General features: G+C 41.3%; 2 protein-coding genes across 2 annotated transcripts; one reads left to right on the top strand and one right to left on the bottom strand.

Annotated features, from left to right (window-relative positions):
• Window positions 1-627: 627 nt before the first annotated feature.
• LOC129747961 (pancreatic triacylglycerol lipase-like) lies at window positions 628-1,804 on the top strand. Its single transcript, XM_055742394.1, has 2 exons — window positions 628-693; window positions 763-1,804. The coding sequence occupies exons 1-2, from the start codon at window positions 645-647 to the stop codon at window positions 1,740-1,742; spliced, it is 1,029 nt and encodes a 342-aa protein (XP_055598369.1). The 5' UTR covers window positions 628-644; the 3' UTR covers window positions 1,743-1,804.
• Window positions 1,805-5,222: 3,418 nt separating this feature from the next.
• LOC129747811 (lipase member H-like) lies at window positions 5,223-6,387 on the bottom strand. The gene is made up of 2 exons (XM_055742167.1): window positions 6,316-6,387; window positions 5,223-6,252 (listed from the first exon to the last, which is right to left on the bottom strand). Exons 1-2 carry the CDS (start codon window positions 6,362-6,364, stop codon window positions 5,294-5,296), a joined length of 1,008 nt encoding a protein of 335 aa, XP_055598142.1. The 5' UTR covers window positions 6,365-6,387; the 3' UTR covers window positions 5,223-5,293.
• Window positions 6,388-13,411: the final 7,024 nt, after the last annotated feature.

Below are 13,411 nucleotides of genomic sequence, written 5' to 3'. Positions count from 1 at the left end.
TACCGAGCAAGCAAACAGTCAAATCGAACCATAAAACAGAATAGGGTGTGCCGAAAATGCTCAACCCTCCCAACAGCTCCGCCCCATCGAGAAGTACTGGGCGATTATGAATAAGCACCTTCTTAAATGACCTAGGGTAGTGAAGACAGTCGAGGAACTGAAGAAAGTATGAGTTTACATGCAAAAAACGGTTGATTCACAGGTTGTGCCGAATCTTATGGCCGGGGTTAAGGCCAAGGTGTGGGCATTTAGGTATGAACTGTAAATAAAATCCGAGTAAAATGGAAAAATAAAGTTTAATAGTAATTTTTCAATCCCTAAAAATTTGATGGCAATCAGATGAAAACTCGACTTTTGTGAATCAATTTTGTGTGTGGCAAATTCATCGTGGGAGCCTTTAAATAATTTCTGTTCATATGTGTTCAGATAAATTCGACGGAGTCCTGGGCCGAAATTTCACCCGTTCAATGAGTGATGATTGAATCACAATGAAGTACGTCGTTCTTGCTATCATGCCACACTGTACTTTAAGATTACCAAAAATATAAACGATAATGAAAAGGGCGATAAGAGGTCAAGCGACACCCATATATAAGGCGATTGGTTTCGATAAACCCGGTTGAATTGTAGCAAATAATCCAAAAATGACGAATTTGACATTCCTGGTGGTGCTTATAGGTTTAGCTGCATTTGGTAAGTCCTTCTTTTTTCGAGATAACCCGGAAAAATTCTAGAACTTTCATTCGATTTCCCTGTTCAAAGCCGTTGGAGTTCCACTGAACTCCCAGCCAGCGGACGATCAATGGAAGCTGATTCCGGACGCCAATGGGCGTTTGCATTTGGTCAATTTGAACCCGTATAGCTTACCGGATCCTCAGGAACCGGAAACTCATTTCACCGCCCGTCAGGATATGATCTTCCGCCTGTATACTCAACAGAATCCGGACGTACCGCAAACAATCATTCTGGAAAATTCTGCCTCCCTGGCTGCGTCCAACTTCAATCCGGCACACCCAACCAGGTTCATCATCCACGGATGGAACAATAATGGTTTCTCTGAGGTTAACATGATGCTGAAGGATGCCTGGATGAGACGTGGAAACTTCAACGTCATCACCGTCGATTGGGGCGTAGGAGCTAACACCATCAACTATCCGATTGCACGTGCTCGAGTCCATGCTGTTGGAGCAACGACTGCAGCTTTCATTGGATTCCTGATTGCCGAAAGGGGTATCTCGCCGAACAGTATCAGCATTGCTGGACACAGTTTGGGAGCTCATGCTGCCGGTGTTGCTGGCCACAGCCGATTCGGAACGCTGAACACCATTTTCGGAATGGATCCGGCACTGCCAGGGTTCTCTCTGGATAGCAGCGATCGTATCACGGCTCACGATGCCCAGTACGTTGAATCGATCCACACCAACGCCGGATTGCTCGGGTTCGATTTGCCACTCGGACAAACCGCCTTCTACCCGAACGGAGGAAGCAGCCAGCCCGGTTGCGGAGTAGATATTACCGGAGCCTGTGCTCACGGACGTGCTTATGAGTTCTTGGCTGAATCGATCATCTCCGGAGGATTCACGTCGATTCCGTGCCAGAACTACAACCAGGTGATTACGAATACTTGCGTTATCGATCGTCCACAGCGACGCATGGGAGGTGAACCATCGAACCATGGAACCGGTGCCTCCGGAGTTTATACTCTGACCACCCGAAATGCTAGCCCGTTCTCTCAAGGTTAAAATTTGATTCTGAAAATATACTAACCAATGCAATGTGTCATTCAGCACAATTATGTTATAAATCTCACAACTTTGATATTGAATAAATTAAAAGTTTTAAGGAGTAAGGTTTGATTGAATATTCTGGTAATTTGAAACTGCCGGTTAAACATTGAAAATTAATTCCACTGGAATGAACTTTGTCTTGATCTTCACAAAGATTTGTCCAAGTTATTTTCATGTTCACACGACTAAGAGTACCTGTGTCCGTGGTCTTTTCTTGGGTCTAATTTATACAAGAATTAAACCAACGAAATAAGATAATCCAGTGAAAAAACTGGAAACCCCACTCGTGTTCCATTTACGGTCAAACAGATAGAACTGCGTCAAATTAGATCCAAATCTCATCAATTTTGGATCAATCCGTATACCGGTTTTGAAAGATGTTGAAATGAAACTGGTATTATAGATCACGGATACAGGTGCTCACAAATGGTATAGCCGGAATGCTATTATTTCGTGCTTTTAAGCATTTAAAAAAGCGTATTTTGGTCTAACAGGCTTTCAAGTTGTTCTGATCCCACTACTGCAAGAACATATTGATAATTGTCAACTTTTATCAAAAACAAAGATTTATTTCTTCCAAAAAACACGTCTTCATGTTCTCCCTGTATTCGGCTTTCAAAAGACTACAGAAACTCGCGCTGGACTCAAGATGACTATATCCGAATGCGGGAGTTATGATTGTATGAGTGTTAAGATAAGGACATAAAGTCTGTTTCACATAGAATCTGGTCGCATCTTTTTATTTACGGCAGCGCCCCTAGTTGTCACATCGCGAATCTATTGACAGTGTTTTGATCCGGATGGTTTGTTTACTGGTTTTTAGGCCAGTGAACGGTAGACAATGCGCAACTCGAGACCCCATACACCCAACCTTCGGGTAGTGGTCATATCACCTCTTGTCTGCAACTCCGATTCTCTACCTCCCAGTGGTGCTAGCTGGGGTGCGAGCAACCTTAGCGGAGATCGGGTACCCAACCCCGGTGGATGCTTTGGTCGCATGCAGACTGAGTCAGGGGGCTTCGTACGCTTCGTGTTCCCCATGTCAAGGGCGGCGTGCGGAGTGCAACAACGTCCTGGTGGTGTTCGGGACCCAAAACAGCAACATCACGACGGTCCTCCTGCAAGATAGTGGGGTTAGCTGCGGGCCTTGCGAGCCTGTGACTATAAAAAACATAAGCAACGAACAACGAACAACAAATTTCGGATGAAAAACGGCAAAGACCCAAGCGACGAAAAGGGACTAGCGATTGGAAACTTGGTTTGTTTACTTAGAGGTGAAAATTTCATCAAGATTGAAGCAGTCAGTCAAAAGTTATCGACGATGGAACGCGAAAGGCGAGAGAAAATTCTGCACACTCACGTAGGAAAAAACCGACGTGGTCAGGGGTAAAGATCGCGAATTTCCTGAAATATCCAAAATCGACTGTAAACTCGGTGCTGCAACGTTATCGGGAGACCCTTACGGTGGATCGAGCTAAACAAACCAGGCGTAAAAGTGGAACATTTGACCGGAAGCTGCGAGCAAAGGTAATTTGATCAGTTCACAATAATCCTGGAATCTCCTTGCGTGATTTGGCGAAAAAGTTCAAGACGAACCACAGTACAGCTCGACGAATTTGTTTGCGAGAAGGCTTGCGGTCGTATCATGCAAGCAAACACCCAAACAGGACGTTGAAACAAAACCTGGTTGCCAAAACCAGGGCAAGGAAGTTGTTAGAGAAAGTGTTGACCAAGTTCAACGAAAATGCAACGATGAACGACGAAACTTTGGATTGGATTTTGGACAATTACCCGGTAACAAATTTTACCTTGCGAAGCGTAAAGGGAATGTTGCGGGTAGATTCAAGTTTGTTTTCGCAGATGAATTTGCTCGTAAGTTGATGATTTGACAAGGAATCTGTAGTTGTGGGAAGAAGACTAAGATTTTCATCACTGGGGACACAATGAATGGAAATGTTTACAAAGAAGAATGTCTCCAGAAGAGGGTTTTGCCATTCATTCGGTCCCACAAAGGTCCGGTGAAGTTCTGGCCGGACCTGGCAAGCTGCCACTACAGCCGGGATGTCGTTAAGTGGTATAAAGAGAACAAGATCGATTTGTTGAAAAAAGTATCAATCCATCAAACTGTCCGGATTTTCGTCCCATCAAGAAATATTGGGCAATAGTTAAGGGCAAACTGAAGAAATGTGGCAGAACCATGACAAAACCCGCTCAAATGGAAAAGTGGTGGAACAAGATGGCGAATGAGGTTACCAACAGTACTGTGCAGAAAATGATGGGTGGTATCACAAAAAAAGTTCGAAAATTCATCCGAAAAGCTGACGAATGATTTTTATGGATTTTTTTCCTTAAAGTGCGATAAAAAACTTACAAAATGACATTTTTACTTTTGTTGTACGTTATTTCTTTGCGGAGAAATGATCTATTTTATCCGACCAGATTCTATGTGAAACAGCATGTATGCAGGATTTCATAGGATAACTTTGACGTCTTTTCCTCAGAATCTCCCGAAAAAAGCCGACAGCAATATGTGATTTCTTAAAGGTTTCAGGGTTTTGTAAACACATCCTTTTTCATTCATATTTATCAGAAACAGAGCCGCCAACCGTTGAAGTCTTCTAAGCCAGAGGTTATGAGATCGAGTGTCGGTCACGGCATACATAATACTCTTTCTGTGGGCTGATGAAGCATAAGTAAGATGCTAACCATTATTTCCTTGAAAGATGTAGGTACGATTTAGTTTTGAAAAGAATTTAGATCTCTTCAAAGAAACATGAAGTTTCATTGAGATCCTATCACGGAAAAAAAGTCTACTAGTTGTTATAAAAATTCGTATGGTTGCCTCTTCCATGCCAATGATTTTCAATTCAACGTACCGTTTTACTTGATCAACATCGATATACACGAACAAATCAGCGTTACTGTAAAGTTGTTTTGGCTATCGAGGATTTCTCATCTGCTCATCGTTAATATGGCTTACATATGGCGGATTTGGCTATTTTATTCAGATCAACTTTAAGATTCTAAAATTTAGTTTTAGAATGTCACAAAAACAGAAGATGGTGGAAGCTAGTTTTTGGAGGACACACATCAGAAGGCGAAAATGTAAATTTAATTTGTTGTATAAGTAGATTTGTTCTACTAACAGTTGTTTTCAGTTTCAAATTCATCCGCTTGGACATATAGGTTGCAGCGCGCATACTTTGATCCCGGTAGGCCGAAGCAAAGGGAAAAAACGATATTATCAGATTGTTTGCTTGATTGTATTTTCGGGTCAGAACCAAACAATTATATTTATGGTCCTGTATACGCGTAATATAACTGATAAATCTATATATTTTTCTCCGTGATAAGTGTGTGTGTTCGTTTTTATAAATCTATATTTCTCATAAACACTGAGATGAACAATAAATTAAAAATGTATTGTGGTAATAATTCTAAGCCTACAGGAAGTTGATTTATTTCGAACCATGTCAAAAACGGGCGGATAAGCTATGCTGCCTACTCTAATCCAATGAAAACGGGCTCGATGCACGGGTAGTCATCTTGTAAACACCTCTTGCTCCGGTGCCTTGATTCGATGGCTCCCCTCCCATGCGACGAGTGGGCCGATCAATGACGCAGGTATCCTCCAGGACTTGATTAAAGTTTTGGCACGGAATTGATGTGAATCCGCCGGAAATGATCGATTCGGCCAGTAGAAAGATGGCTCGTGCATGGGCACAGTTTCCGGTAAGGTCGATTCCACATCCTGGCTGAGGTCCAATACCGTTCGGATAAAACGCTGCCTGTCCCAGTGGAAGATCGAATCCGTTGTTTCCAACATTGGTGTGGATCGATTCGACGTATTGGGCATCCCATTGGTTCAAACGATCGCTGCTTGTGTAGTCGAAAAGTTCGTACGAAGCATCCAGGCCATAGATGGTGTTTATACGCATAAACTGGAAAAAGCCAACGCTACCGGCAATGTGAGCTCCCAGGTTATGTCCTGCTATGTAGATACTGTTGTGGGCAATTCCTCCAGCAGATACCAGGAAATTGATGAACGAAGATATAACTCCAGCAACAGCAACAATTCTGCCTCGGGCCAATCGATACAGCAATGTGTTTGCACCTTCTTCCCAATCGACCACAATCACGTTGAATTCACCTCGAGTCAACCAGGCATTCGTCAGAACCGTATTGACATCCGACAGGCGACTTTGGCTCCATCCATGGATGATGATCCTGGTAGGATTGGCCGAATTGAAGTTTGAAGCCTGGAGGGAAGCGGCATCGTCCAATACTATCTCCTGCCCAACAGTTGGATTCGCTCGTGTAAACAAATGGAAGGTCGTTACTTCAGCTGCAACGAATTGTTTTTCCGGTTCGATCGGGTTGGAGTATTGCGTATCGTCCAGGTGCACGTTTCCATTGCCGTCTCGTACCAAACTCCAACGTTTCTGCTCAATAGGACTCGTAAAAGCTGCAAAAATATCCAAAAACTTACAAAATTACAAACCAACTAACCTAACCCAACTAATCGTACCGGCAACGGCTAATCCAAGAAGAACAACTAAACTCGGGACCTTCCTCATCTCGATACGACAGCTCTAGACGTCAGTGAAAAAAACCAAGATTGTTCGGCGGCTTAAATATTGAAACCATCAAAATTGGCGCACTTTCTGTTATCGAACAATCTGCTACTATCAAAAAGATTCCAGATACGGGATTGAACACCTGGCACAAGTTTAGGCTTATGAGCATTGAACATCTGCTACGTCTACAGTACTTTGAAAGCATATTGCAGTTCTTTTTTAAAATTTTGTATGCTTGAAGCTTAAATTTATACATATATTTATGTAAATTGCAGTTACAGGTCACTCTAGTGAGGAAATGTATGATTTTAAAATGTTTTTTTTTTTCTAACATATTAAAAACGTTAAATCTCGAAGAAACAATATATATCTATGACTTAAAAAAGTAATTTAAGCAAATGATCCGCTTTATAAAAAATCACAATGTGTGTATTCGTTCTTCATGCTGTTTAACATAAGATTTCTCCACAGTACGGAAACTCAGTTCCTTGAGAAATGGGACACTTTGTTCTGCTTACAGCTAAATCTAATATATAAGGCTATGATTATTTAGAATCCGGGCACTTAATTTCGCGGATAGCTACATTCCTAGGGTTCGGATGTGTAAAACTTTGGCAGCGTTGTGTTGGTTATGAAAAGTGCTATCACGTCTACTTTTTCAGATGCTTAACACGTTCGAGACCGATTGCACACCGTGTGTGCAATGGAATTTTTGTGCCTTTGTCAGAACAATCTTTAATTGTGAGTTTACTATTGCTCGGAAAAATAATATTCTCATACCAATGGAATCCGCAAATGTTAGGCAAAATGTATTAGGAAATGGTTTTGATGAAAATCAAACGACAAAAAAGTTATCTAAGAGTAAAGTACTATGAGTTCGAATGTCGTGAAAAGGCCTCCGTCTCGAATGGGTTAAGTTTACGTGTTTAGTATATTTATTTATTGATGATCCTCGGCTAAAGCCTTTTATCTGAATTCAAACTTAAAAATTAACATCGACCATACTTTTAATTTTATGTAAAACACTTCTGGTTTGTTTCTCGCGTAATTCTGTATTCTGTTTAAAAGCTGAAATGGCCTTACGGTGCGTAGACGTGCGTAGACGTGCGTACTACGTTCTTCGTTGGGGAATATTTGTGAAAGCATGTACGGCGGATAAAAACTTCCACTTATCAAATCCTTGAAAAATAAAGCATCGTTTGACCTGATGCGATTTTCTAGCGAATCCAATCCGACCAGCATGCACAGGGCCTGGGGCTCCGGCATTTCCTCTTGCCATCCAAGATTTCTCTGTGCCTATTTGAGAAATTTTTTTTAAACTCTTTACAATCTGTTAACGTGGACATTATAGTAGCATTGCTAAACAATACTGGCGTACTCGATTGTGGTCCGAACTAATCCAACGTAAACTGAGACGATTGTGTAAGGGTCATTCAATTCATGGCAGACTCTACTGACCATTCCAACATAGAGTTAGCTTTGACTACTACCTGTTCTATGTGTTTCGTAAAATTCAGTTCTTTGTTTAACAATCTTAACCTTCCAGAGCCGTTCGTAAAATATCCGTTTTGGGAAAATTTGAGTTGTAGTTTGATTTCGTTCTCGTGGCTGTAAATGTTAACCGATTTTGATGATATTATATTCATTATGTAGGAGGTAATTTATTACAATTACTCAACATTTCAAAATAAAGTCGATAAGTATTACCAGGTTCAGAAACTGGCTCAGAAAGAAAAAAGTCCGAAAAATCTATTTTATTTTTAAAATACTCATAACTTCTGACAGCTTTTCTATATTAAAGTGTTTGATTGATGTTTGAAATCGTCAAGAATCAATCTATCCAACAATGTATAGATATGTTGGGGTCCAATAAAAGTTTTGACTGCTATCTCAGACTCAGATCTCAGATCCGCCTTTCGATTTTTTTGTCCTTGAGCTTAACCACTCGCTGCAGAAGCTCAAGGCACATATTCTAAAAAGACCGCAGGTGGTTTTTGTAGTATTTTATCCCAGGACTTAACTAGATGGCGCTTCAGAACTTCCAACCCGTCATGTTTTGTGGAGAAGACTTCGGGCTTCTGTATACGCTAGAAGCCAAGTCCATAGGATTCAGGTCCGGCGAACTCCCCGACCACTCCGTACTCGAAATTAGCCCTAAAAAAAATCCCAAAATCCAAAATTGGGACCTCTTTCCTTCGTAAGCCAATGCGAAGTTCTGTTGGAAAACCACCAACCAAAACCAAAATTAGGACGTGTCCACAGTTCGAGAACATGCCGTAGAACTATTTGAGATACGTAAATTGATTGATCTACACCTCTATAGGGTGTTCGGTTGATCTTCACCAGGAAAGTACGGGCGATTCCGACCCAGACCTTTAATAAGACAGATTTCTGTCGTCTTGTGGCCTTTAATACGATTGCATAGGTTCGTGATCTTTCTGGCAATCAAATTCTGTAGTTCTGTTTTTTCACGAACCGAAGTACGGCGACGAATTCATTGGCAGAAAACACGATATTCTCCAAATTTGTGCATCATGTGCAGACCGCGTAAGCTGCGCCTTCACCCTTTCTACCCGCTCTTGCTTCTGTTCAAACGAGAGGTCTTGAAATCTTAGGATCTTGTAAGGCTGGGCCTAAAGATCATCTTCAAAGATCCGACGGCGGTTTTGATCCGGTGTATTAAAATCTATCGCCAATTTAGTGTTACTACGCCAAGAAATTCTCTCAGGGTGCATCTTGATGATCTTCACCATGGTAGGTGTCGCCACTGTAGCTTGACGACATCCAGTTTTGGCTTTGCTTAGCTGTATTTCATGCACCAATGTACCGATTTTCAAAATTTTATTTTTTTGTCGTTAATTTGATCAATATTTTCATAGAACATACTTGGTCTGTCAAAATTCCCAGTTCTTCAGTATATTGGAATGATGATAAAGAGGTTTGAAATGTGCGCTTTGGGTCATATTGACCCGAACAGCTTCGGAAGGTTAATGTGATAATACATATTTAATCAGATATGATCTCTTGAGTTAGAAAAAACGAACTGCAGTTATTTATCAATTTTATATTTTATAAGGCAGAAATATAGCTTGTTTTAAACAATAAATAAACAAGATTTTTTTTGTTCCCAAACTGCTACAGACATATTATTAATTAAAATGAAAAAAGGGGCCCCCATAGAAAAATTGTTTCGGGCCACCCGATGGCTTAATCCGGCCTTGGGTAGAAGGTTTACGAAAGACCAGTCAAAAAGATTGTCCAAATCCGCGTTCATTTCAAAAGCAACTTGTGAATGGTTATATTTACCTGTGTTACTTAAGTATACTTGAACGGAAAACAAATGAATATTGCAGTTATCAAGAACTGATGGAAGATGATCAATGAAAATAACAGAGGACCTAGATCCTTGGGGAACTTCAGGGCTAGTGAACGGTAGACAACGTGCAACTCGAGACCCCTTACAACCAACCTTCGGGTAGTGGTCATATCACCTCTCGTCTGCAACTTCGATTCTCTACCTCCCCGTGGTGCTAGCTGGGGTGCGAGCAACCTTAGCGGAGATCGGGTACCCAACCCCGGTGGATGCTTTGGTCGCATGCAGAATGAGTCAGGGGCAGGCTTCCGAAAAGTACAGCTTTGCTATGACAGCTTTTTTTCTTGCCAAACAAACTGTCTCGGTTTTCCTTACCACTCGGTTCGCTGCTGTACCGTCGGTAACGAATCGTAATGCTTCGGCTACATCGCACACGTGCGAGAACCCAGGCTGTATCTGAACAATCTGCTCAAAGCATGCGTTGCCGAAAGTGTTGTGCTTTAAGCTGTAGCGAACCCAACCGACAGTTCGGTTATCATCCCTTCATGCCTCCTGTTTCGAAAATAATTTCATCCTAACTGTCGGCTGCAGGGCTTGACATTTTTTGCAGGACTGTCACGGGTGACTGTCGTGCCCATACCGTACCCATGCCCGATCGTATGCGCTGCTGCTCGGTTTCGAATAGATTGAACGAGCCATCTATTCGCACCGAGCAGCAGCATACGATCGGCGCGTAACGCGATATGTGGTGCCGGTGCAGGTTAGACGAAAAGGGGAGGGGAGGGGAGGGTGATTGGGGTGATCACCACCCGCAGTAGCTTCAAGCAAAAGGAAAATACGTTCGTTCGAAATCAACTCAGCCCGAGCGAATCTCGGCTACAGTCGGACGGAGTAAGTAGTACTGTCGTGCGAAATTCAACGCATTGAAAACTATCACGAAGATTTTCCCAAAACTGTCACGAAGCTTAACCCTCCAAAGCCGTTCGGGTCAATATGACCCGAAGCGTACATTTCAAACATCTTTATCATCATTCCAATATACTGATGTACTGGTAGTTTTGACAGACCAAGTATGTTCTATGAAAATAATAATCAAATTAACGCCAAAAAATTAAAATTTGAGTTTTTAAAATCAGTTAATTGAGAAATGAAATACAGCTAAGCAAAGCCAAAACTGGATGACGTTTTTTTAAAGCAAGACTTTTTTCTACCGGAAGATCTGTCATAGCGTTAAAAACTTTCATTGGACCCCAACATATCTATACATTGTCGGATAGATGGATTCTTGACAATTTCAAACATCAATGAAATAATTAAATACAGAAAAGCTGTCAGAGTTATGAGTATTTTAAAAATAAAATTGATTTTTCGAACTTTTTACTTTCTGAGCCAGTTTCTGATAACCTGGTAATATATATCGACTTTATTTTGAAATGTTTAGTAATTAGAATAAATTACCTACACAATGAATATAATATCATTAAAATCGGTTAACATTTACAGCCAGGAGAACGAAATCAAATTACAACTCATATTTCCCCGAAACGGATATTTAGCGAACGGCTTTGGAAGGTTAAAAAAATTCATACCCACGAACAAACTCTCGCATGAGGTAAAATAAGCCATCACTGTACATCGCACGACCGCTCCTTTTAAAACTGTCGGGGAAGAAATATTCGGGAAGCTTTCATCGAGGTGCATGTGCGACATTCGCAAGAATACTGTCGTTCGCCAGTACTTTTCGGAAGCCTGAGGTGAACGCTCGTGAAAGCCAAAAAGGTAATCTCTTCGAGGTGAAACTCACCTCACAGCGAGGTAAAATTGACCTGAATCGAGGTTGGAAAAAAGGTACAATTCACCGAGAAAAAAGGTGAATCCAAAAAAGGTAAATCTTACCTCGTAGCGAGGTGATGTTTACCTGAATTGAGCTCAATGAAAAAGTATAATTCACCTAGAAAAAAAGGTAAATCCAAATAAGATAAAACTTACCTCGTAGCGAGGTGGAATTGACCTGGATTGAGCTAAACAAAGCGGTACAATCATCTCGAACAAAAGAACTATTTGCCGAATCCGTTTATTGAGGTTAAGCTGTTTTGTAGTTCAGAAGGGAAGTTTTGTTTCGTGCCATTATGGAAAAAATCGGAACAGAATGGTAAGTGTTTTCTTAGCTATTATTTGGTTGTGCTGGTTCTCATCATAATAATTTTCTTTTATTTCAGATCAGCCCAGCTTCGAGGTGTATTCCACGTCATCCGCCAGATATCATTCCGGAAAAGTCGAACCTGACTGGATAAGTCGCCATTATGGCGCGGAAGAACGCGAAGCCGAATTGCCACGAGCCTGGCGAAAAAAGGACTTACCTCAATAATTTTTTAAACAAGGTGATATATTTAAATAATGATATAATGAATTGTCCCTATTTATTTTTAAAATAAATATAAATTTTTGAATGAATTTTGTTTTCATTTTTATTAAAGAAACCAACCAAACCAACTAGCATTTACCTTTCAAATCAGTGAATTGGTAAACGATATTATTTACTATTTTGCTAGGTGAATGCGAAAAAGGTAAAATTTACCTTTTTGATAGGTGAATTGAAAAAAAGGCTAAATTTACCATTTTGCTAGGTGAATGAAAAAAAGGTAAAATTTACCTCGGAAGAGGGGTGGAAAAAAATCACCTCGCAAAAAGGTAAATTTTACCTTTTTTTTATTTTCCGTGTATTTTTTGTTCGCCGGTGTATCTAATTTCTCGGCTCCAGCTGAGTCTCTCGAGTCAGTGGAGTTTGAAGTCATCGTCAGGAATCATCATAATCGTAGCTAGATGATGCGACAGACGTGAGTCCAGAACGAGCGATTCTTGATACCAGTAATATGGTAAACGACACGGGTTAAAATTGGTGGTGTGATGACTCCTGCATTACAGGGAAATGTCGGATCTTGAGTCGCAAATGGCGAAAAGTTGCGCTCGCATAGCGATCAAGACCGTTAACGTATCGCATACATGCGTTCAAGGCTATCAACACACGATGAAATTGGGAAATTTTGGCGCTTGAAAATGTAAAACAAATAAAGATGAAATATGGTAGTAAAAAGGTTTTGAAGAGTTTTAATTCCGTTGGTAGAGGAATCTAAGTGTCTTGTACTTATATTCAAGCTTTTGAGCGTGGAGTAGATTTTCGAAAACTGCTGCTTGATTTGTGAGCCCCAACAAGATTGGTTTAAAAAATGTTACATCGAATAAGCAGCGGCTAGACCAGCCAAGGCAAGGTACTCTAAGAGTACGGAACCTCAGGGCCGGCTGGCTACAGGGTAACCAAGGACTTTACGGATAAAATACAACAAACCGGAAATTTCATGTTAATTGTGGTTTTATTGATGTTTTTATGTGGCGTGTTGTCTGTGTGTACAATAAACAATTTCTGTCTGTAAAGTGGCGTGTAAACTCTCACAAACCGACCGTGGGTTTGCTGCTGGTGGTGCTGCGTTGCGACGTCGTGGTTCCGAAAATCCAGTTTCGGAAGCAGAAGGGCCGTCGATATATTGGCACATCGACGGAGTGCCGAAACTGTCGGCGCCAGCGGGCGTTGCTGGACTCAGTTATTGCAGGCGTCTTCCTTCGTTGGCTATTAATCGGCCTGCCCACGAGAGTGCCCCGTATCCGGACAGGCCGAAAAGGGAAGTACTCCTTAATAATTAGGGATCCGCAGAACCCGAGGACGAAGATGCTGGTCC

Source organism: Uranotaenia lowii, chromosome 2 (assembly GCF_029784155.1).
Source record: "Uranotaenia lowii strain MFRU-FL chromosome 2, ASM2978415v1, whole genome shotgun sequence".
In the NCBI taxonomy this organism is placed as follows: Eukaryota; Metazoa; Arthropoda; class Insecta; order Diptera; family Culicidae; genus Uranotaenia; species Uranotaenia lowii.
The sequence above is the reverse complement of the archived record's forward strand: the minus strand, read 5'-3'. Positions and strand labels throughout refer to the sequence as shown.